General features: G+C 35.8%; 1 protein-coding gene across 1 annotated transcript in view; it reads right to left on the bottom strand.

The window, feature by feature from the left end:
- znf385d (zinc finger protein 385D) overlaps positions 1-25,916 on the bottom strand; it is a 333,314-nt gene that overhangs the window by 250,138 nt on the left and 57,260 nt on the right. Inside the window, exon 2 of the mRNA XM_039737167.1 lies at positions 12,379-12,521. Coding sequence (XP_039593101.1) covers positions 12,379-12,521 — 143 coding nt within the window. The remainder of the gene's footprint in view (positions 1-12,378; positions 12,522-25,916) is intronic.

Below are 25,916 nucleotides of genomic sequence, written 5' to 3'. Positions count from 1 at the left end.
CAGTTTAGCTGAGTTTGTACCAAACACCACCCTGACCATCTCATCTTCCTCTGCATAAGCACAGTCCTTAACCCGTGAATATTTAGTGGGAGTTTGCTATTGGATTGCCGCTGACGGACGGCCTTATATGGGCAGGCACTAAATTACAAACGCCAGCGGCAGCCTGTCTATGAACTTAATTTAAAGTGTAGGTTTACATCGTGCTTTGTTTCAGTAGCAGAACTCATGAATATGGTTGTATATGTCACTTGCTCGCTTCTTATTGCTTAGCTGCCTTCTCAATTATATAATGCATGTTTTCTTCAGCGCTTTTTGGAGGTCTTCCTGGTTTTCTATGTACTGCGTGATTACGTGGGAGGTGTGATGATGTCACACGAAACTCTGCCCCCACGGCGTTCAAGCTCATCTCCATTACAGTAAATGGAAAAACAGCTTCCAGTTATGACCATTACGCGTAGAATTTCGAAATGAAACCTGCCCAACTTTTGTAAGGAAGCTGTAAGGAATGAACCTGTCAAATTTCAGCCTTCCACCCACACGGGAAGTTGGAGAATTAGTGATGAGTGAGTGAGTGAGTGAGTGAGGGCTTTGCCTTTTATTAGTATAGATAAGTACAACCCAGCCACAGGGGATACACACACCAGTGTGCTCTTCGTGAAACCCAATCCAAGCCCGGGTAAATGGGTAGGGCTACGTCAAGAAGCACATCTGGTGTAAAATTTTGTGGACATACCAGATCGGTGAAGGCCTGGGTTAACAATGGCTGCCACCAGTACTGTTAACCAAAAGGGAGCTGGTGGAAACTGGGCTACTGTTGGCCGAAGAAGGAGAAGAAGAGGGGGAAGACGTGTCTGAAGGCAGGTGGAGAGGAGGAAGGTAAACATAGTGGAACTGAGGGTAGGAACTTTGAATGTCGGCAATATGACTGGTAATGGGAGAGAGAGAGCTGATGTGATGTAAAGAAGGAAGGTTGATATATTGTGTGTTCAAGAGACTAAATGGAAGGGGAGTAAGGCCAGGTGGATCGGAGGTGGATTCAAATTTTTCCATCATAGTGTGGATGGGAGGAAAAATGGTGTAGGGGCTATTCTGAAGGAACAGTGTGTCAAGAGTGTTTTGGAGGTGAAAACAGTGTCAGACAGACTGATGATTATGAAGCGGGAAACAGAATGTTGTTAGTGTATATGCCCCACAAGTTGGGTGTGTGATGGAAGAGAAAGAAGATTTCTGAAGTGAGCTGGATGAAGTGATGGACAGTGTACCCATTGGACAGAGAGTGTTGATTGGAGTGGATTTCAATGGACATGTGGTGAAAGGAACAGAGGGGATGAGGAGGTGATGGGTAGGTATGGTGTCAAGGAGAGGAATGAACAAGGTCAGATGATAGTGGATTTTGTCAAAAGGGTGTACATAACTGTGGTGAATGCGTATTTTAAGAAGAAGAAGGAACATAGGGTGATGTACAAGAGTGGAGGAAGATACACACAGGTAGATTATATCCTATTCAAGAGGGCCAATCTAAAGGAGATTGGAGACTACAAAGTTGTAGCAGGGGAAATTGTAGTTAGGCAGCATAGTATGGTGATCTTTAGGATGATGTTGGAGATCAAGAAGAGCACAAGAGTAAGGGCAGAGCCAAGGATCAAATGGTGGAAAATGAAAAAGGAAGACTGCAAGGTTGAGTTCAGGGAGGAGGTAATTACTGTACAGCAGAAGTAATAAGGGTGACAGCAAGAAGGGTGCTTGGCATGACATCTGAACAGAGGAAGGAGGCAAAGGAAACCTTATGGTGGAAGGGGGAAATACAGGAGAATATACAGAGGAAGAAGTGAGATAGTCAGAGAGATTCAAAAAGTAGACAAGAGTACATGTTGATAAGGCGCAAGGTGAAGAAAGAGGCAGCAAAAGCTAAAGAAAAGGTGTATGATAAATTGTATGAGAGGTTAGACGATAAGGAGGGAGAAAAGGACCTGTACAAATCTACTAGACAGTGGGACCAAGCTGAGAAAGATGTGCAGCAGGTTAGAGTCATAAAGGATAAAGATGGAAACATACTCACAAGTGAGGATGGTGTGTTGAGCAGATGGAAAGAGTACTTTGAGAGCCTGATGAATGAAGAGAATGAGAGAGAGAGAAGGTTAGATGATGTGGAGATAGTGAATCAGGAAGTGCAATGGATTAGCAAGGTGGAAGTAAGAACAGCTATGAAGAGGAAGAAGAATGGAAAGTCCATTGATCCAGATGACATACCTGTGGAAGCATGGAGGTGTTTAGGAGAGATGGCAGTGGAATTTTTTAACCAGATTGTTTAATGGAATCTTGTAAAATGAGAGGACACCTGAGAAGTGAAGAAGAAGTGTACTGGTACCAATTTTTAAGAATAAAAGAGATGTGCAGAGCTGTACTAACTACAGGGGGATACAATTGTTGAGCCACAGCATGAAGTTATGGGAAAGAGTAGTGGAAGCTAGGTTAAGAAGTGAGGTGATGATTAGTGAGCAGCAGTATGGTTTCATGCCAGGAAAGAGCACCACAGATGCGATGTTTGCTCTGAGGGTGTTGATAGATAAGTATAGAGAAGGCCAGAAGGAGTTGCATTGTGTCTTTGTGGACTTAGAGAAAACATATAACAGGGTGCCTCAAGAGGAGTTGTAGTATTGTATGAGGAAGTCAGGAGTGACAAAGATGTAAGAGTTGTACAGGATATGTATTTGGGAAATGTGACAGTGGTGAGGTCTGTGGTAGGAATGACGGATGCATTTGACATGGAGGTGGGATTAAATCAAGGATCGGCTCTGAGCCCTTTCTTATTTGAAATGGTGATGGACAAGTTGACAGATAATATTAGACATGAGTCCTTGTGGACTATGATGCTTGCTGAAGACATTGTGATCTCTAGTGAGAGTAGGGAGCAGGATGAAGAGACCCAGGAGAAGCAGAGATATGCTCTAGAGTGAAGAGGAAAGAAGGTCAGTAGGAACAAGACAGAATCATTTGTGTAAATGAGAGAGAGGTTAGTGGAATGGTGAGGATGCAGGGAGTAGTTGGCAAAGGTGGATGAGTTTAAATACTTGGGATCAAAAGACAGAGTAACAGGGATTGTGGAAGAGAGGTGAAGAAGAGAGTACAGGAAGGGTGGAATGGGTGGAGAAGAGTGTCAGGAGTAATTTGTGACAGATGGGTATCAGCAAGAGTGAAAGGGAAGGTATACAGGACGATAGTGAGACCAGTTTTATTATATGGATTGGAGACGGTGTCACTGAACAGAAAGCATGAGACAGAGCTGGAGGTGGCAGAATTAAAAATGCTAAGATTTGCATTGGGTTTGACAAGGTGGACAGGATTAGAAATGAGGACACTAGAGGGTCAACAACAGCTCAAAATTTAAGCATTAATCTGGTAAGCAATTAACTTTTCCCTTTTTTCTTTTACAGAAACTCTGATGCATCACCTGCATTTTATACGAACAGCATTTCAGTTTTTGGATTTCTGACAGCTTCTTGAGGCTTTATGTTATAAAATAAACTCATATTTATTTCCTTTTGTTCTCTAGTGTTTTTTTCCCTTGATGGATACTGTTCATATTTCTATGTAACAAGCTAATGAATGGGTACCCACTCTTAGTAGACACACAATTACATGAAATTTATAGTCTTTCCTATATTGTCTTAAGTAAAAAACAACAGTTACATATCCAAAAACAGACAACTATAAATGATGAAACTTTGATGAATGATGAAATGATGATTCTTTGCCTCTTTCAGTGTATTTATTTTAGTAAAAACTATGATTATAGCAAATATTTCCTTTGCCATTTGCTTATCCAGAATTCATTAAACAAGGTTATGTAAAAAACAAATAGAAACAGTTTATTATGTTAAGATTGCGTTTATTTAAAGCAAGTATTTACAAAGATTCAAGAGTTCTGTATTCATGAATCTGTTGTATGAAGAATAAAACAGGTTAAGGACATATAAACTCAAGTAAATGAATTCAATTTTCATTAATCCTTGAGAAAATAAAAAGCAAGTCACAGCAACTAATATATGCTATTAACATGAATCCATAAGATAAGATGTTTTGTTCTGTTGAATGTTTATATCGAAAGTATCAAGTACATGATTCTTTCTTACACTTTATATTATTTTTCCTTTTACTAACAGTTGTATTAATAGACCCTTTTGTGTAAGATTCTCCCGAAGGAATATGAAGGGCATTAATGGAAAATAAGGGAAAATAGTTTAAAAATGAAAACTGGGTAGCAGTAGCTGACACAAAGTAACTCCTCAGATATGAAAAGGTACCTCCTCCAAGGATAATATCTACTTGTTTAAGTACCAGGCACAACGTAACTGTTAGCAACTCAATCAATATGGACAGGATGGGATCTACAGTTTTGATTGCTCTCTTCCCAGCCAAAGATCGCTTTGAATATAATTTCTCATTTTGCATCAAAATTTCTTATATGAATTGAGTTTAAAACACTTTACTATGAGAAAAAAGATTGGTATCTGCATGGTAAAATTAAATTAGAAGGCAGGACTTGACTTTCAGTGCAGGATTCAGTGCAAGCAATTACCAGATCAAACAAGAAATTATTAAATTTGAGAAGGATTATGGTAATCAAATATTTTATTATATATTTTTCTCAATGGCTTTGGAACAACTCTGAAAATCCTATAGATAAATTATAAATGCATTTTAACACATTTTTTGCACTAAAATGGCACAAAAAACACCTAAACAAAATTAGCAGTGTAGCTTATGCTTTAAGTCACAGTCTGTCTAACATTTACAAAGCACCATTTCGGCCAAAACAGCGTGCACTTCTACTTGACAGGAAGTCAATTTGTAGAAAAAGGGAATTAGCTGTGTGTAAGGGGTAGTCACCCTGCAAGAGTGTGAGATTATGAGGGGGAGTAGATGTGGTGATGGCAGGACTGCATTTGGCTGGAAACTACAAATTGCCTCAAATAATAATATGTCACAAGATTTATCTGTTGCCTATCACAGAAAGGATGATCAGTTTATAGGGTTGTCAAAAATGGATTACTTTACAGTGAAATAATTAACAAATACAAATCATGCTTTTAAAGATGAGCATTGCCCATCTTACGATTCTTAAAATAAGGCAAAAGAGTTTAAAAGCACATATCTTGCTGTCTTTATGATGGCTTTAATAGTAGCTTTAAAGGGAGAGAGAAATAAAGAAGTTTAAAACTGAAAATAACAGGCATTTATAAATAAAAGCAGATGTGCAGTAATAAGGAGAAAGCAGGTGGCATAGGTTTGTTCATGGAGGCTTCAAATTATTTTCAGTGCAATAAGAATGTGTGCTTTGGGAAAACTGTTCAAGGAATGGTTTAATAATGTGGATTAGGAATTCTTAATGAATACAACTGATCACAATGTAATACATATTTATTAAAATTTCTAATTTTATTATCTGTGAAGTGTGCTTCTTTCAGTTGACATTACACTTTATTATTTTTGAAAAGTCACACTAAATCCCTCGAAGATTACAAAATCCCCTCAGTTGTTTTTTTTCATGAGGTTGCTAAACTTCAGAACAAAACCTGAAATTTAATTCCAGCATAAGTATATACATTCAAGCATTCCAGTTTCCATTATTTCACCATTTGTGCAATTAATCAAGTTTATTACAGTTTTTCTCGATTGGTTTGGCTCATTTCTTGAAACCGAGATGACATTCTCAAAATAACATGGACAGATCTCCAAACCACCTTGCAAATGTTCACAACAGAATGGCATTTCTCATTGATTTCATCAAATTGCAAATGCCTTAGTACATGTCTCAAGTGTCTCAGTGCATCTTTGCAAATGGTTAAGTACAAGTAGCCTGCAGTTAGCACAATAAGCCCACATTTAGCACATTTTCCAAATAAATAGATCTTGCTGATCTAAACTGATTAGTTGATTCTCAGTCTAATGGTTGTTCTCTCCAAAACATGTCAGCATGATTTCATCGTGTAAGTCATCATATGCACAATAGTCTGTTCAATTGTCAAAATTAGTCAAGAACATAATACCATGAACACCATATATGAATTTCTTGGAACATTTGATAAATTCATGACAGTAATTGACAATCAGGTGAAATTAGAACTTGACCAACGAAGGAGGAGTTTCCCACATCTCAGATGACCAACCAAACAGTTTGTTTAGTTACCTGACAGGTGCTGTCTATTGTTGTGAATGCTGCCAAACGTGTATATATAGAGCTTGGCTAGGGCCAGTACCATTTGAACATGGAGGTACCTCACCAAGTAAATCAAGAAGGGCAACCTCCTGCTCGAGGAAGAAGAAGAGGAGGAGGAGGAAGAGGAAGAAGAAGAAGAGGCGGAGGAGGAGGAGTGAGGATGCGTGGTGGTGGAATAGGGGGAAGAGGCCGAGGAGCACGAAGACACCATGCTGTCCCGGATGAGATTCGGGCCACAATTGTAGACCATGTGGTTAACCATCGCCTGACAATGGCAGAGGCTGGGCCGAGTGCAGCCTAATGTGCCTCGCTCTACTGTCTCCTCCATCATCCAAACCTTTCGCAGGGAAAACAGGTATGTACTCAGTCAATGATGGAGTCATTACAGTATACAGTACTGTGCATACTGTAAAGCAAGACATGTATAAACTCTTCATTCCGTGTGTGTGTGTGTAGGCCTACAGTACTGTAATATATTACCTCAATGTGATGTTGCAATATGATGTTACAGTACAGTAACTCATTCTGTAACAAATACGGCATACATTACGAATTGTCATACAGTGTTGTCCTTTGACTTCTACGTCTAGGATTGGACGACAACCTCACATGGGTGGCAGAAGAAAACTTCTCAATGAACAACAAGAACAAGAGATCTGTAACATGGTGATTGCAAATAATGCTCTCACTTTGAGACAGATCCGTGATGCAATCCTTCAAGACAATGCCATATTCCAAAATGTCAACTCTATCAGCATCTCCACAATAGACCGGGTATTGAAGAAGCATCAGATGACCATGAAGCAGATTTACAGGGTACCATTTGAGAGGAATTCTGACAGAGTGAAAGAGCTGCGGTACCAGTATGTGCATGTAAGTCAGTTATTGGTTGTCTATTATAGTAACATTACAGTAAGCAGTGGTTCCCAATTTGTTTGGTTTTCAGTATCCTCTTTACCTTTAGAATCCAGCTTTATCTGACTACAGCATTTTGCCTAAAACTGCAACAGTGTTTCTCCCTCTTTGTGTCAAATACTCCCTGCAGTGCCTCTGCATAGGCCTGTACCCCAGGTTTGGAACCACTGGAGTAGTGGCCAGTAGCAGGCTATATTGAACTTGTGGAGGAGAACATAGAACAATCCCATGTAATTTTCTATTTCTGTTGTGTATGACTCCTCTATATGACTGATTTGATTTTTTTTACTCTATTGTAGAGAATAATGGCATTGGAAGGGAATGAAACATCTCACATCCTTGTATTTGTCGATGAGGCTGGGTTTCAACCTGGCCAAGGGGCAGAGCGTGGCGTAACATCATTGGTCAGCGGGCCACGGTGGATGTCCCAGGCCAGCGAGGGGCAATTTAACAATGTGTGCTGCCATATCTGAGAATGGTGTGGCCACACACATCCCCAGTTTAGGCCCATATAACACTCAAAGCTCCTCATTTTCTTGGACCGTCTTTATACACATCTGGTCCCAGAAAATGAGAGAGGTCTCGAAGGGCCTCACCTACCACACTATGTGATCGTGTGGGACAATGTAAATTTCCACCTGGGGCCGCTCATCAGGGCCTGGTTCACCACCCATCCAAGGATGCTCATGGAGCTACTACCACCATACTCTCCTTTCCTTAATCCCATTGAGGAATTTTTTTCCGCTTGGAGGTGGAAAGTCTATGAACATCAGGCTCAAGACCAGAGATCCCTGCTCCATGCAATGGATGCTGCATGTGAGGACATTACAGGGGATCAGTGTAGGGGATGGTTGAGACATTCGCCGTTTCTTCCTCGCTGCATCGCAAGGGAAAATATCCGCTGCGATGTGGATGAGAATCTATGGCCAAACAGAGAGCAGCGTGGATGGCCAGGAGGATGAGGATGGTGGCCAGGAGAGGGACGGTGACGACAACAACCAGTGAAAGTTACCTTAGTTGTGAAACTTTATTTACTGTAAGCCCTACTGTAGGCTAGATATAATTTTTCTTGTTTTTTGTTTGTGTTTATATTTCGTACATGTACAGAATACTGTATACATTTTATGTACTCTAATGTATGGAAGTTACTTTATGTGTGTCAATAAAAATGATTACAATTTCCTTGGAAGTAGGAGTGCAGTGTGTCTGATGTCAAACTTTGGAGGCTGCTCTTACTGTAAAATCCTTTTTTCAGTTTTATACATAATTGTATTCTGTTGGCTAGACCTCTGCCATAGTGACAAAACATCTAGGCATTTTGACTTGCAGTGCTTACACGATGCCAAAGGGACGATGCATTTTGGGGCACTAACTATTTAAATGGGAAAGGAATTTAGTTTTGACACATGGGTAAACTATTTTGGGAGAGATACGAGCTTTTGCAGGTGATCCATGGTGTTGTGCTAAACCATCCAGGTTATTTTGGAAAACGCACTAAGTGAATGCAAATGAGCCAACGCAATTGAGAAAGATCTTTGACATTTTGATGGTACTGACTCTTTATATGGGAAAGGAATCTATTTTGAAGCATGTATGAACAGTTTTGGGAAAGATATGACCTTTTGCTAGTGAGCTGTAATGTTGCAGAACTGTAAGACTGTTTGGCCAAATGATCTTATAGTTTTAAGAATGTAATTTCTGTTTCAAGAAATGAGCCAAACCAATCGAGAAAAACTGTAATATAGAATATTATTGTTGTTTCATTGTTTGTCACATTAAAATGTTCTTACATAGCATCTTAATAAAGTTTTGAAGTTTGCTAATGCTTGTGAGAAAAGGTAGATTTGATACTGTTAATGCATGTTTTAGCACAAAATCAGTCAAATAAAGTATATTTTGAAAATACAGCTGTACATATATTTGAAACTGTATAGTTTGAAAAAATTTTATCTGATAGCTACAGGGTTCATTTTACAAGTTCAAATCCCCTTATAATAATTCCCATAAAAAATTGATGCTACAGATTGACTACGCAGCTCTCATCCCTGAAAGCAAAATTATTCTTCAAGGCTAACCCACCTTTCTTGGCAAAGGCTGAATAGAGTACATATTTCTTCAATTGAGTATCATTCTGCATGAGAAATTAGCAAAAAGCCACACACAATTTGTTGAATAATTTTCACTGGAAATTAAACTATATCTACTACCCTGCTCAGATAAATTATTCCATGTAGTTCAGCCCTGTCCTTCCAAAAATAAAGGCTGAGGCATACCCAGTATCATGCACTATTTTGACCATTGTGGCACACAATATGTCACTGATGGTTGCAAAAGGTTTAAATTAATATAAATATATATACATTCATATATATATATATATATATATATATATATATATATATATATACATATATACATACATATATACATATATATACATACATATATACATACATATATACACATAAATATATATATATATAAATATAAATATATATATATATATATATATATATATATATATATATATATATATATATATATATATATATTAAAATTCCATAAATAAGAGGGACATTCAAAAAGTTTCTGCACTTTTATATTTTCATTGGAAACATTGAAGGCAGGAAGAGTAGTAATTAGACATTAAAAATTTTGTATGGAAAATTACATTACAAACAAAGGTGACTATGTAGAAAAGTGATGTAATTTGTTTTTGAAACACTTAATAAATATAATAAATAGAGTTGAAAAAAGTGTGGGTTTTTTGAATGTCTCTTGTATTTTTCTAGTAAGTTTAATATAACTGATAGATAGATAGATAGATAGATAGATAGATAGATAGATAGATAGATAGATACTTTATTAATCCCAAGGGAAATTCACATAATCCAGCAGCAGTATACTGATACAAAGAAACAATATTAAATTAAATAGTAATAAAAATGAAAAGAATTAAAATAAAATTAATGTTCGCATTTACTCCCCCGGGTGGAATTGAAAAGTCGCATAGTGTGGGGGAGGAACGATCTCCTCAGTCTGTCAGTGGAGCAGGACAGTGACAAAAGTCTGTCACTGAAGCTACTCCTCTGCCTGGAGATGACACTGTTAAGTGGATGCAGTGGATTATTCATGATTGACAGGAGTTTGCTTAGTGCCCATCGCTCTGCCACAGATGTTAAACTGTCCAACTTTAATCCTACAATGGAGCCTGCCTTCTTAACAAGTTTATCCAGGCGTGAGGCGTCTTTCATCTTTATGCTGCCACCCCAGCACACCACCGCGTAGAAGAGGGCACTTGCCACAACCGTCTGGTAGAACATCTGCAGCATCTTACTGCAGATGTTGAAGGATGCCAACCTTCTCAGAAAGTATAGTCTGCTCTGATCTTTCTTACATAGAGCATCAGTATTGGCAGTCCAGTCCAATTTGTCATCCAGCTGCACTCCCAGATATTTAAAGGTCTGCACCCTCTGCACACAGTCACCTCTCATGATCACAGGGTCCACTGTGTAGTGGATACCATTGCAAATAGATGGCATATAACTAAAATTTCTTGGAGAACACTTCTGAGAAGACTATTCAGAAAAATAAGAAGAAAGCAGTTAAGTAGGAAAGTCAATCTTGTAACTGTACAGTGCTATTAAGTTAGGAATAATACCCTGAGAAGGATACAGAGTTAGTCATGAACCACTTGAAATGTTTTAGGGGGGTCCCGTTTGGCCTGATCCCTGAGGTGATGGGTTTGGTGACCTGACTAAGCTGGGTTTTCTGGGATTAGTGAGGGGACAGAACTGTGTATACCTTGGCAGTGGACTAAGTTACAAAGGGGAAAATTGTTGATCACTGTACCCATTAAATACTCAGGAAGTAGGAATAGTACTGTGATTGGATCAGAGGTTGAAAGAAATAGATTGTGAGGTGAGGAGTTTAAAGTTTACTGTGTGTTTCAAAAAGAAAAGTTGGAATTGGGCCTTGAATGTCTGGGCAGACAGACACTTATTACACAAACCAGTGAAAAGGGTGTGAATTATCTAAGTAAAAAAGATTAGGAGAATAATGATCTCTCCAAAGTCTGTCTGTAGACTTCTCTTTGTTACACCTAGCATATAAGCAGTTATCTACAAAGGCACAAACAGGCAAGACTCAAGAAAGTAAAATTTCAGTTAGATTTTTTTTGTATATTGCTCCGAGTGCAGGCTAAGACAGCTATAAAAACTTTACAAAGTACATAACACACACATAAAAATACAGATTAGTTTATACACAAAGTCTATAAGAAGACCTGTCTATTACAGAAACTGGTAAGGATGGATTGTCAGTAGATCATAGTCCTAGGTGGAATTTATATCTCTGCTGTTAGGAGCTTCACACTACTGGTTGATGATAACTTGGAGGTCAGTGAAGGTGTAGGTTAAAAATTTATCAACATCAAACATTCGGTTGGAGGACTATTTTTTTGGGAAGAAGCACAGAAGGGGAGGTTGGAGGTTTCACTGTGTCCTTGAGCCTGGTAGAAGACAATAGGGATGTCCACAAAGAAAAATGATAAGCCCAGTTTTATTTAGATCATGCAACCCAGCAACACTTCTGGCAAACTCTTTAAAGAAAAATTGTAACTGCAAAACAGAAGTACCCAGGGACACAAAATGGCCTAAAGTCTCAAGGGTTTTTAATGTTGAAGTAATTGTACTCATGTGTTAGAAGTAAACTCTAGTTGGGTTTATAACACCACTTACTGTCAAGGTTTATGATTTTACATAACTATTCAGCTCAGTTAATAAGTGTAAAGAAGCTATTCACCAGAACAAAAGATAACGTGGACATGGATATTAAGAGAGTGCGTATGTTCCTCTGCCATTGGAAAGGTGTCCTAGCGTTTTTAATCTTTAGTAATTATAAAATAATGTGGCACAAATATTCAGTTTGTCATTGGAAAAATGTGTTTAACATGTAAACCAACAAATGGAACAAAAAATGAAAAAATCTGTGTTTTACTAAAGAATTATGATGATACTGTTACCTATTTATACATCTAAACGTTAAGTAGAAACATATATATGCACCATTACTCTGTGAAATATAAAATGACAACCATGTTATTAGGATCTTTCTCATAAAAAAATTAAACAATGAATGAATGCCATTACTTATTTCATTGTACTATACAAGCACAAAAACATTCTTTTAATTTAAAAAAAAGGCATAAAAAAGACAACTATTACTTTTATAGTATTACTCACCGCACTAAAGTTTGGAAAGAGATTTATTGTTGAAGTGGTGTCCACTGGAAAGGGAAGAAAATGTTTTATATCCAGTGTTGGCTGTAGTGTTGGCAGTGGTGGTCGCACCAGGGCGGGCAGGACTGCATTTTGACAGGTATTGCCTACAACATTAAAAATAAAAAGCATTTGGAATACTGCAAAAAATCAAACTTTTCTTTGCTAAGTGTTAAAGCAAAATAACTGCACCATAGGTATAATATGGAAAAGAAATACATGTAGTCCTATCTGTATATAAATATATCACAATGCAGATGTATAAGGGAACATGAGGAATAATAATAAGAATAATATATTTTATATACTGACAGGTAAACATCATTCAGATTATCAATCTTAAACACTGACTTTTTACATTGGAGTTACAGGAGCAATTTTCCAAGCAGCTAGCTCAGAACGAGTATCCAGGGACGTATGAATTATTATTTTGTCGGCCCCCCAGGACTACGATACTAAAGGAGAATTGTGTGGGGGTATGGGGTCCAGTATATAAGTGGTAGGCTTCATTTTATACAGCAGGTCAGTGATGGGTTAAAGAAGATCTTAGTGAAAGTCTGCAGCTGGACAGCGACAGGGACAGAACACAGAAAGGAATATATGAGCGTGTTGAATAATTGAAATTTTTAAATGTTTCATGAAAATCTGAAGGACTTTCTCACATTTTGCAGTAGAAGAATTTATAATACAGCAAGATGCCGGCTGAAGTAGCTTATCAACCACACGGAATACAGAATATTTCAAACTAAAATCAAACTACATAAACTTAGTTGTAATTACAAAGTCTCTATATCTCATGTGATTGTGAAAAAGAGATACAACAATCTAATCTAATGAAATCTAATTACATTTGGATTTTCTGATGTATTAATATACTGTATTTTTTAAATATGTTATTAAATTTAGTAAAATCAAGCAACTTTCCGTACAAGGAAGTCAGATTTTACAAAATTATGTTCAAATCAAGCCAACTGTATTCTTAAGCTGGCGGAGAGTAGAAAATGTTCATAGGTTGCTTTCATTATTAATTTTTTTTTACAGTTGCTCAGTTTTACATATCAATTTTGTGCAAATATTACCAATTATGTTTCAAGTTTTTGGAGCATTATTTCTTTTAGTGATTTTAATCCCCAGCTTTTAATATTTGAATAATAATAATAACTGCTTAAATTCAAGCAATCTGTCATTTTTCTGAGCCTGCTTATATCATTAAAGTCATGAAAGGAAACAAAGATTATTGTAGTGGCATCAAATTCAACACAATAATCAATACTAACACCTACAGATTGTGAAAATTTTGATTTTACAATCAACCATACAGTATATAATTGAACTACAGAAAAAAGCAGACTTGCAAAGAAAATGCTGCAGGATATGGATAGAATGTTGACAAACACCATGACGCTGGCACATCAGTGAGAACTCAAACTGTCTCTACCTGGTGAAAAATAAGTGGTTTTGCTGAAGCAGAGGAGAAAACATAGCATATCAGCAAAGTCTCAGCCTACTTTGATTTGTAAATAATAACAAATCAAACTTGTTTGTAAAATAAACAAACCACTTTTTTAACTGGCAGCAGCAGTACTTGTGAACTTAGTAAATAACATTGCAAATGAGCAATAAATCAGTGACATCTTCATGTAGTTAATGGTTAATAAATCTAAACCTACTGTGGGGAAGCACTTTGTTTTTTAATGTACAATTATAATTCGATTTGTTTTTCACTATACTATATATTGCTGTGAAAAAATATTTTCCCTCTCCTAATTTTCTCATTTTTTGAATATTTTTTAGACTTAATATTTTTAGTTCCTCCAATAGTACTAGGGTGTTGTACCATGTTAGCCATTATGAATGTAGTGAAAAGTCAAGCAAAATGACACCTTTTATTAGCTAACTAAAGAGATTGCAATATATAAGTTTTCGAGGCAACTCAGGCCCCTTCTTCCAGTATGATGTAACAGCAGGGGCCTGAGTTGCCTCAAAAGCTTGCATATTGTAAATTTTTTAGTTGGCCAATTAAAGGTGTCACTTTGCTTGACCTCACTAGTCCCTCTATGTAAATTTAACAAAAGATAAAGGACACACTGCGGTGGGTTGGCACCCTGCCCAGGATTGGTTCCTGCCTTGTGCCCTGTGTTGGCTGGGATTGGCTCCAGCAGACCCCAGTGACCCTGTGTTCAGAATCAGCGGGTTGGAAAATGGATGGATGGATAGATAAAGGACACAAATGACATATGTATTGCCATATGCAGCTTCTTAGAGTAAACGCCCAACAATGTTACATAAGCTTTAGACAATATTTGTGTGAGACTCTTGACATACAACAATGGAATGATATGGCAGCCTCCCAAAGTAAAATTATAAACTTGGTTACAATAATTCTGGTAAAAGTTTGTGGCATTTTTCCTATAATGTAATTTATTAGATTCTCCTATTGATATTGATTAAGATCTTTGATTTTAGATCAATGGGACATAGTGTATAAAAAAGTTAGACATTTCGCATGATGGTTAAATACATTCTATTCTAGTAGACATGTTATGCCATAAATACATGCGTAAAGCTATTGTACAAAGTTTCATATGATAAATGTCCACTTTGTACACTTGATTTAGATGAAATTGTGGGGAATCAACCGTTTTTTTCAAATTCATGATTACTTCAAATAATCTCTACTACATCCCAATTAAAACTACACACAAATATAATTTTTTGTATGCATATGTGCAACTGGAAGCACATTTTAAGTTGAGAAAACACTCATTCAGGTCTTTAGTAGCAATATGCATTTAAAAAATCACACACACTGAATTTGTATTATACAGTACTTCATTGAAATATTTTTATAATTTTTAAACAATAAATTGAGGAAAACAAGGACTTATTTTGTGTTTGGCAGCACTTTATCAAAACAAGAATATAGTAGCAGAGCTGCAAGCAAGGATGGTCTTGTTTTAGAAATATGGAAAATCGTACCAAAATACAAGATAATGAAACTAGAAATAGTTTTCTCCTTCCCTCAGAACCTTATTGGGCTATTGCCATAATTTAGTTCACTGATTATACCATTATCACATTTATTTATTTATAAAGCACTTTAAAAATAACCTCAAGGCTGACCAATGTGCTGTACAAAAAAAAAAAAAACGAAAACCCAACATATCAGACACACAAAACCGAAGGGTAAATGAAACAAACACATAAACACATAAGAACTGAAAAGATTCTTAATAAAAGTATACCGATAGTCAACATATCATACTGGGTTAAAAGCCAAAGAGTAAAAATGTGTTTTTAAATAGGATTTAAAAACAGCTAGCAAAGGAGCCTGCCTAACGTGCAATGGCAAATCGTTCCAGAGTTTTGGGGCTGCGACTGAAAATGCTCAATCACCTCGGAGTTTGCATCGCGCAAAATATAAACAAAACATGCAGAATTTTAAACTTGGGTTATTAAGAAACTTTTTTTGAGCTTCAGCACACAAGGTACATTTTTTTCCCTTTTATTGACCTTTTTTAGTTTATAGTTTTGTTCTTTACTCTCTTTATAAGAAGAAATTGAATTTTTCAGATCTGCTCCTGCTTAAAATTTAGGTCTGGTTTTCTCGTTCATACTTCTGATTGAAAGTGTCCTAGCACATATACACTGTGGCATTCAAAAAAGATATACTGTATCCCAAACCATTGCACCTAAGGTCCTGGTGGAGTGCTATGTCAGAGTGATGTTCATGTTACCTAATTGTCCACATCTACAGGGTCCATTTTAGAATATCTTCATTTTTTCACTTTCCTATCTACAAGCATTAGCATTAATCTATACAGTGTATCATTTGTCATTTCTTTCTAGTCCTTCATAACTTGCCATTCCTCATGCATCTCTCATCAGCATTCAACTACGCCTTGTCAAATATCAGTACTCACTTGTCGATCATCACTTTTCACAATTATAACACATCACTTGTCGTTTATCACCCATCACTTATAACTCTTTACTACTCACTTTTCACTTCTTATTTATTATAACGTTTTTAAAGTGGATCGATTTTATTGTTTGACTGTATGTTACACACGTGTAAGATCTCCTACTACCAATCACTATAAAGCAGACCAGTGTCCAATGTTACCAACAGCAAGCAGGAAATATGTTTGTGAAATAATGAAATCGTATTAGCATTGTAATGCAATAAATTCAAAAATAATACATCTTATTTGAGTGATGTAAATAAGCTTTTCCAGGCCATTGTGTCAAATTAATTTAAAAATGATGTAGTTCATTCAAAACGTTCATGCAGCGCACATACCCCAAATCCCTCTGTCATGCCCACTACTCAACTGTGATTGACTGATAAAAAAAAATAAAACTAAAAATTAACAAGTAAGAAATTACGAGTGATTAGTGAAATGCAATGAGAGACAAATGAAAAGTGACAAATATTACTTGATGAATGACATTTGAGTAGTGAAGCTTGTTGAGTGATGAGTGACTGGTGAGAACTGATAAATGAAATATGACATTGATTAGTTTTCTCCCTGATGATGGGAGAAGTGAAAAATGACAATGCACTAAAATGGACAATGCCAACTTCATGGTAGCAATCAACCACAAAAGAGTTGTCAGACTCATTGCTGAAAGGGATAGGCAGTATTATCAGGCAGTCAATGTTAGACAGAGCAAAAAAAGCCATGAAGGGAATCCCACTGCTGTCAGTCACTACATCATGATCTGAGGTTACACGGTGATTTCTGCTGTCAAATTGATTCAGTAATTTACATCACTATACCATCTTACGGTAAGTCTGATGTGTAGACTTACTCATGTCAGTAATTAGCATAAAATCCATGCAACCCCAATCACTTCAGTAAATGGCTATTTTGATTTTCCATGCTGATTGGGTTCAGAGTGTATAATTAAAACAGTACAGTTGCAATTTATTGAGACTATTTTAAAGTACATTACTTGGACACTGACATATATCTACAAATCTTTTCTTCATAATATTTAACTTAACAGTTATGAGTCTACACCACATCAACATAGTGAACTATATTTCAAACCATCTTTTCATTCGGAGAACTTCAGTTGTTAAGAAAAGCCACACTTAAACAAATAAGTGATAACAGAATAGATGACATCTGATTAAAATATTACCTTAATAATTACAAAAAATTGAAGGTATTTCTAAATGTGCAACCATAATCACTTTGATTTCCTGCAATGTGCTGACGTCACACCTAGAGTTGGATCCTGCCAGGCACAGGATTAGCCTGATCTTCCCTTTCATACATATTTTAAGATCTTTGGTCAATATTGCAAATATACAATGTAAGCAGATTATTTATTTCAACATACTTTACTGCCTTGTAACAATTTTTAACTCTTTGTGAACTAGCTAATGTATAACAATATAAAACTATATTTTATTTTCCATACAAAAGCATACTTTTAATGCTATAGTTAACATTGGTATAATATGACATAGTTTATACAATAAAGTAGGGTTTAGGGTTAATTTTCATGTATAGAAAATATTCTCAGAACATTTACTCAAAGGGCGGCACGGTGGCGCAGTGGTAGCGCTGCTGCCTCGCAGTTAGGAGACCCGGGTTCGCTTCCCGGGTCCTCCCTGCGTGGTGTTTGCATGTTCTCCCCGTGTCTGCATGGGTTTCCTCCGGGCACTCCGGTTTCCTCCCACAATCCAAAGACATGCAGGTTAGGTGGATTGGCGATTTTAAATTGGCCCTAGTGTGTGCTTGGTGTTTGTGTGTGTCCTGCGGTGGGTTGGCACCCTGCCCAGGATTGTTTCCTGCCTTGTGCCCTGTGTTGGCTGGGATTGGCTCCAGCAGACCCCCGTGACCCTATTCGGATTCAGCGGGTTAGAAAATGGATGGATGGATGGACATTTACTCAAAACATTTTAAACATGCATATTTTACACATATGTAATAATAAAAACGAATTATAAATGATAATTCCGTTTGACAGATAAACCTATAAATACCATGTATGGAAAAAATTATATAAATAAAATTATATTATGTATGAAAAATATAGCAAAATGTGGTTTTGGCAGATTTATTCAGCATTTCCTCCACTTCACATTTTGGTAAAGATTCAAACAGTGAAGAAAAATCATTTGAAAATGCATACTTGGAAGAAGGGAACAACTGTATGATTAATGACATTAAACCACTGAAGGATTATTGAGAAACGTGTCACGGCTTCAGACGTACTTGCTTCAGAACTAGTCAGTCCACAAAAACAATGAGAAGAGAACTACTTTTTTTTGTTTTTAGAAAATTTATCATATGATATAATTTATTTTGACTGTGCTAATTTAAGTTAGAAAATATATTCTTTAATTGTTTAATTTTTTCATGAAAAGGATCAGTTGCCTTTATTATAGAACCAGTTACATTGATTTTCTTTCTTTGGTATAGAGAATGTCCCAGTGTAAAATTAAGACATTAAGTGATGTTAATCATGAGAACAGTAGTCCACATATATGAGATGACAGTCACTAGGTCATGCATGACTCCAAAACCATATAAAATCAAGCCACTCGTTGAACCTAAATATATTTAAATACATATGGAAGAAAAACCTCTTCCTTATTTTCTTACCGCAACAGCATTTTTACTGCAATGTCAAATGTTGATCAGCTGTTAAATTTGAAAAACACATCTGAGAATAAAACTGCATACTCCAGGAAATAATCTCTGGAAAAATAATACCATAAATAAATTAAAGATCTTAAATAATATTTATAATAATACATTGTAACATAAATGTGGTTTCTCTTTAACCTTTGAAGAAAGTTAGTCTCAATATTATTTCAAGTGTAGTGCCTTCTGTGAGCCTCAATAACCTTGTCTGTTATATAGTGTCACAATATAAATTCTTGATATTATAATCAGTCAAAGAAGATCCTGAAATGTAAAGCATTTCCCAAGAGGTGGTGAGGAAATGGTTTTGTGGTTTCACTAATACTGCCGTTATGCTTTGAGACCACTTCTGTAACATTTTTGATATTGTCTGCTGGTCACCATAGGTTCCCATTCTATCAGAAACATTTTTATCTTCATTCTCCACAAAAACACAAGGTTAAACTTTTTTTGGTTATGACTACAAAGTAGTCGGGTAAGTAACAAAAAAATATAACTTTTAGGTGGAGCCTTCCTTAAATGTTAAAACGCCACTGCTTACTATGAGTACAGTTGAGAGTTATTGTAATAGATTAATTAAATGTTTTATAAATACAATCTACTCTATATGTATAAAATCCTATGCCTAAAAGTGCAACGATTTTGTGCAACGCTTTTATGTGACGTTTTTATGTGATTTTTTTGTCACAGTTTTAAATCGTTATTTTAAAACCTACATTTACATGTTTGGTATCATTCTTTTTAAATTTTATCGAACTTTAATGTAATGTTGTTAGATTTTCAGATTCATATTCTATTTTTAAATTCTTAACTAAAAAATATCAAGAACTCACGTCCCACGAGACAAGACTTAACCAAGAGGGCTAAGAGATTTAACCAGGCCCGGGGCCAGACATAAAAGATAAAGATTAGGCTTTTAAATACTCAAAGCGCCGCGCGAGAGGCAGATCACACAGCACAGCAGCAGCTGATCACGCAAAGAGGAGGTAAAAAAAAAAAACCTTTATTTTCCATTGTATGACAGTTTAAAAGGGAGTATCGAAGGAGCAACCGCGTCTCCTTGGGGTGCATTCAGTCCCCCTCTTCACAACGCGAGCATCAGACTGGCCACAACTGGGGGTTGTGACCCTAGTTGTTCTATATTGTGAAAAAAATACAATCAACAAATACTTTGGATATATTGTGCCATTTTCTAAAGGCCACTTTAACCTAAGCAGGTTCTCAGGGAGCTAGACCCAATCCCAGCAAACATAGGGGACAAGGCAGGAACAATTCCCAGGACAGGGTGCCTGTCCATCACAGAGTGAACACACACCGCAGCCAATTTAGCATCACCAATCATGCACCCTTTGGACTGTGAGAGGAAACCGGAGCACCTGGAGGAAACTTATTCAGACACGAGGAGAGCCTGCAAATTCCATTAAGGACCTGGGACATGAACCTGGGTGTCCTTACTGAAAGGCAGAAGCGCTACAACTGTGCCACTCTGTTTTGGTACAGTATGGATCTTTTTAACCCTGTGCAATGAATACTATCCTGACTAAATCATGTTAACATATATAGCACAAGGTTTTCTCGTACAAAAATATAGATTCTAATTTTGGAAATATTGAACTTCATTTTAAAATATGACAACCAAAAATTACATCAAACAAATGCCTTAGGCTTACATAATAGATGAACTGATATGCAAAGGCTACTTTTCAGTTTAACAATTCAAATAATATTCTGCATCCAAGAAAGATTAGATCATTTTCCCGATGTTTAAAATATTTTTTTTATTTTGAAAAATGTGTTTTTATTAAAGTAAACCCAAGTCTGACTGTGTAACAACAAAAATGACAGCCCATAGTACAGTTGATTTAAGGTTTTTCTGCAGATATCTAGGGATGCATTGATCTCCATTAAGTCAACAATTCCTTAGTAATGAGGTAAGATCTGCCTCATGGGAAGAAAAAAATATGAGCCACTAGAGAGTCCTGTAGTCCTTTATCATGAACAAACTAACTCCAGCATTAGCTCTGGCTGGGTATTTTAATAATGTCGATACTTCTATAAAGGAATAAAAACGACTAAAGTTAAAATTATTACAGAAGAACAGACTTTTATCAGGTGATTATGCATTTTAGTACACCTGCTTTTTAATATTGACATATCAGTCTCATCTTTTTATATTTTGCAGAAAAGTGTTTTTTTTACTTTGCACAAAGCAAGATTTCCAACAAAAAAAGCTGAAAATGTATTTGATGAGATCACTGAACATGTAGGAACATCCCTCAGTGTGTCAACTAATTGGAACCTACTGTAAATCAATGTGAGTAATGATGCATTTCTTATTGTAAAATTGTTAGACATTTACACTGTTGACAGTGATGAGGCAGATCAAACCTATATTGTGTTTGCCTTGCAGCAGAATTCCTGAAATAATGCAAATATCATATTAACAAATGGCATTTTCAGGACATCTGAAAATCATTTTCTTATTTACTTTGAAAATACAAAATGCAAAAATACATTTAATTATGATAGTGTATATATTGTTATATCCACTATCTATCAGGTGATTTATGATAGCTGCAAAAGACTCTGTGAGTTAATGCAAAGATGCAAAGTTCAACTGAAAGAGAGAAAGCATTGTAGTTTTAAATAAATATTAGAGCATAGCTTGTAAATACTTTTTAAAATGATGAACCTATTTAGAAAAATTACATTTTACTTTGTTCTCAGAAACTGCAGTGGCTTGAGAACTGGATATATTTTAAAACTGCTAAGGCACAGTTTAGCTATTAGCTGAACAAATTAGCTTGATAAACTGACTGGTCTCCTCTTATTTGTCAAATTTCTTATGTTCGTATGAAATCCAGCATTTGCAATGCAGCCTTAAACTATGAAAACTGTAACAAGTAATTCAATCACTTTTACCATAACACCGTCTCATTTTCTGTTTTTGTTATTTATTATGTAATTCTACACAGCCCTGAATATGAGAAGCAATTATATACATTAATTGAGGAAAATATAATTCTATCTAAGTTTTCAAAAATGAAAATAAAAAGAAGTGTGGTTAGCACACTTGCCTCAAAACTCCATGGACCTGTACTTGCAGGGGCTTTTTCCTGGTAATTCAGTTTCCTTCCATTTCACAAAAACAGGAGGATTAGGTAAACTTTCATTAATATTATTGTCATATTGGTTTTCTGCTTATATCTCAGTTTTGATAGTACAGAGCCTATGAGCCCACTATCTTGTGCCCACCACATACTATCTCATGACTACCACTTACTATAGCATGCGCACCAGATACTTTAAGGTCGCACCGGCTATTATTCCATATGCGCCACAAACATTCCGATGAGCACCTAAAACCATTGTGTGCGACTGTACATCATTTTCTGTAAACATAACATATCATTTAACAGTTTGATGTTATGTGTACAGGTACAGTCCACAGAAATGGATATTGGTAAGTTTATAAAAGTATGTTATACTTTAAAGCCCAGATCGCTCTATCCGAGAAGAAGCAGCGCTAACCTCAGCACTAATGTAAAAGGAAATTATATTATTTGCTAATTTACTCACCGCTACTTACAGCTCACAGCCAGCATCTTATTTGCACAAGTTACAAAAACAATTCATATTTCAGATTGCATGTGAATTTTGCTCAGTCCAGTGAGGGTACACTAATTTAATTCTCTGGTAAACTTGCCACACTCGGTTATCTACACCAATGGATTATGGTATTTAATATGCACTCTAAAGAGTTAGATTCATCAGGCCACTTTAATTGTAAGAGATATGCCCTTGTTAAAATAAAACGAAATGAGTTAAAATGCCTGAAAACTTGAATAACTTATTCAAATGCACTGGCAAAACTGGCACACTGGGTCATCCGTTGCTCTATACAAAACAAGCTGCGATATTTAAAAGGCACAGTAGAGAGATAAACCATATCGCAGACATTTTTCTTAGATGGATTCCTAAGTTAAAGTAGAGGTGATAATATTTAGCCTAAAAGCAGGTACGCTAGTGAAATTCACTGGCTAACTTGCCCTGTTACTATATTCACGGTGATGTAAAAAAAAAAACACAAAATGCCCAGAACCGGCTGACACATCTTAAAACTGTAAGCAGAAGAATCTCAAAGAACATTTAGTTTCATAGCTCATCAAACACAAACCTTAACATCTAATTGCCTTACATTTATTTATTGCACATCTCAACTGTAAATCCACTATATGATTATATAATAACCATCAGATATTAGGGCAAATTAAGGAAGAAAGAAGAGAATTTTTGCCATTGTTACCATAATTAACGCATTATCTTATATAATGTTTTCACACATTAACATTTATGTGTCAAAGGATTTTAAGATAATTCACAATTATCATTATTAGCACACAATTAAGAAAAAATACCACAGTAAAAAGGATGAACTAACAGAAAAATGAGAAAAGGGAGTTAGGAATTTAGATGACAAAAATAGAAATATTTGTACATTTCTTATAATCTAAACCTTACACCATGGCTATTTTTTAAATGTAGAATAAGACAAAAAGGATGAGGTAATTAAACAATGAGGAAAAATGACTGATTGGAAAACTGCTTGGAACAAAAACCTGCAGCCACAGGGTCCCCATGATGATTAGGATTGGGAACCAATACTATAGACAACAGAGTCTTGTATATAGTTAGTGTCCCATAACACCATCTCAGTTTCTGTTTTGTTATTTATTATGTAATTCTACACAGCCCTGACTAGGGGAAACAGTTATATACATTAATTGAGGATAATATAATTTTATCTGTTTTGTTATTATTCATTACTATTATTGGTAATAAGTACTGCTTTTTTTAGCCTGTAATTAGGACACCATGACAGTGACAGTGAACTGTGAAAATAAAGGAAAGCATACATTCTGCTTAAGGTACAGTATTTGTTTACAGATGGTTAATTATTGCAAAGAGCATTTACTAACATAAGTATGTTAAACTACACTTTAAATGTCTAGTCTATTGTATATTTACATATTTATAGTTCAGTCTACAATCTGAAAGTTGTACAGTCGGTAGGTGGAGCTGCTGAGAGTAAAGACATGCTGAACCAAAAGAGCATAACAAAAGCGAAAGACAGAAATCAAATTCAAAAACAATTTGAAACCATAAATCATAAAATTACATTGGGTTTCCTTCCCCCAATTCTGCTGACCCACACATGTAGTATGTTTTTGCATAACCAACCCAATGATGTGATAACTGAAGCACACCACAGTCTTAAAAAGGCAAGAAGTGATGACTCATTATCATGTGATTTTCATGTCACGTAACCAGCAATGGCCATAGCAACTATTTACAACATGGCAGCACCCATGCAGAGATATCACAAAATGGATGACGCTATAAATAAACAATAATACACACATAAAAACGTATACATGTACTGTATAAATACGCGTAAGAATTTCAACAATGAAACTAACTTCAAGGAAGATACAGCAAAAATAGAAAATAGACTGTTGATGTGCATTCTAAATCCACCAAATGCTATGGTAATTTAAGCAAAATGATTAGTTAAAAATAATGCACAGTGACAAACTATCTGCTTTTATTTTTCTGAATAGATAAAAACATTTTCAATCTTTAGTTGAATATAATTAACTGTCTACTAGGTAGATAATGGCCCCTTTAGTCATTTTCAGTATTAAATAAATTATAATACTAAAGTCATAAAAATTTTGAATTATAATTTTTAAAAGTCAAATCAAGAAAAGACAAAATTAAAATTATACAAATACAGCTTATAGTCACACAGCGTTCTCTAATTAACTAGCATCCCATCCAGGGTTGGTTCCTCCTTTGTTTCCAGAATAAGCTTCAGGTTACAGTGACCTTATATTGGAGTTAGCATGTTTATAAGAATAATGTATTGTTTGACATATAACCAGTCTTGAAATGCTGAATAAATTTCACTCATATAGTCTATTAGCATTTGTTGTGTACCACTGCCTTATCTCATTTTTCTTAAATGTGCCATGTTTCACTGAGTGGGCTGAATAATTCAAAAGTGGAAAACACCAATATAAAATCTAATTTGATTTGTTTGCTTGAGAAAATGCAATTATAAAATATAAATTAATTCTTGATGTATGCGTCATTTTCGTTAAGCATTTAAACACTAAAACTTTTGCGATTGAGTTAGACTGGAAAAAGCACTCACAGTGCACAAAGAGTACAACTACCTGTACAATTCCAGTATCACTAAATTCTTTTGCATTCCTTTTTGAAGCCCGGTAACATAAAAACACCAGACAAGATAGGGCAGATCTAACCCCAAGTAATTATAAAAACACAGATTGAAGAAACAGCAGGTGCCCAAATCTGGAAATGTTTCAGTAGACATTAATTTAGGAATTATTAACCAAAGGTATTGCTTTACTTGACAAATGTATCAGAACCATTTTATTGTACTTAACAATAATGACTCTGTAAATACTGTAGATAAACCTATTAATAAGAATTCCTGGTTATATTTATGTATAAATAAGCTGACATTGAATTTTGAATGAGAAAAATAACTTCAGAAAATCAAAGCAATGTGTGACTAGCTTACATTACATTAAAGCCATTCTGATACTGCAAAATGTGACTGAACATAAGCAATTGCAACTGAAATATACTGTTGTACCGAATAGTGCTTGCGAGTGCTGACCAAATAGATTTTTGATTGTTTTTTATAAGGAGCTCGCCATTCTCAGGACAGCTGCTATAGCCACACTAGAATCGAGATATTGTGGCTGTGATAAGCTTGTCCTTTTTAAAGGCTTCCCTGCACTGAAG

Source organism: Polypterus senegalus, chromosome 15, assembly GCF_016835505.1.
Source record: "Polypterus senegalus isolate Bchr_013 chromosome 15, ASM1683550v1, whole genome shotgun sequence".
In the NCBI taxonomy this organism is placed as follows: Eukaryota; Metazoa; Chordata; class Cladistia; order Polypteriformes; family Polypteridae; genus Polypterus; species Polypterus senegalus.
This window is presented reverse-complemented; position numbering and strand designations above follow the sequence as displayed.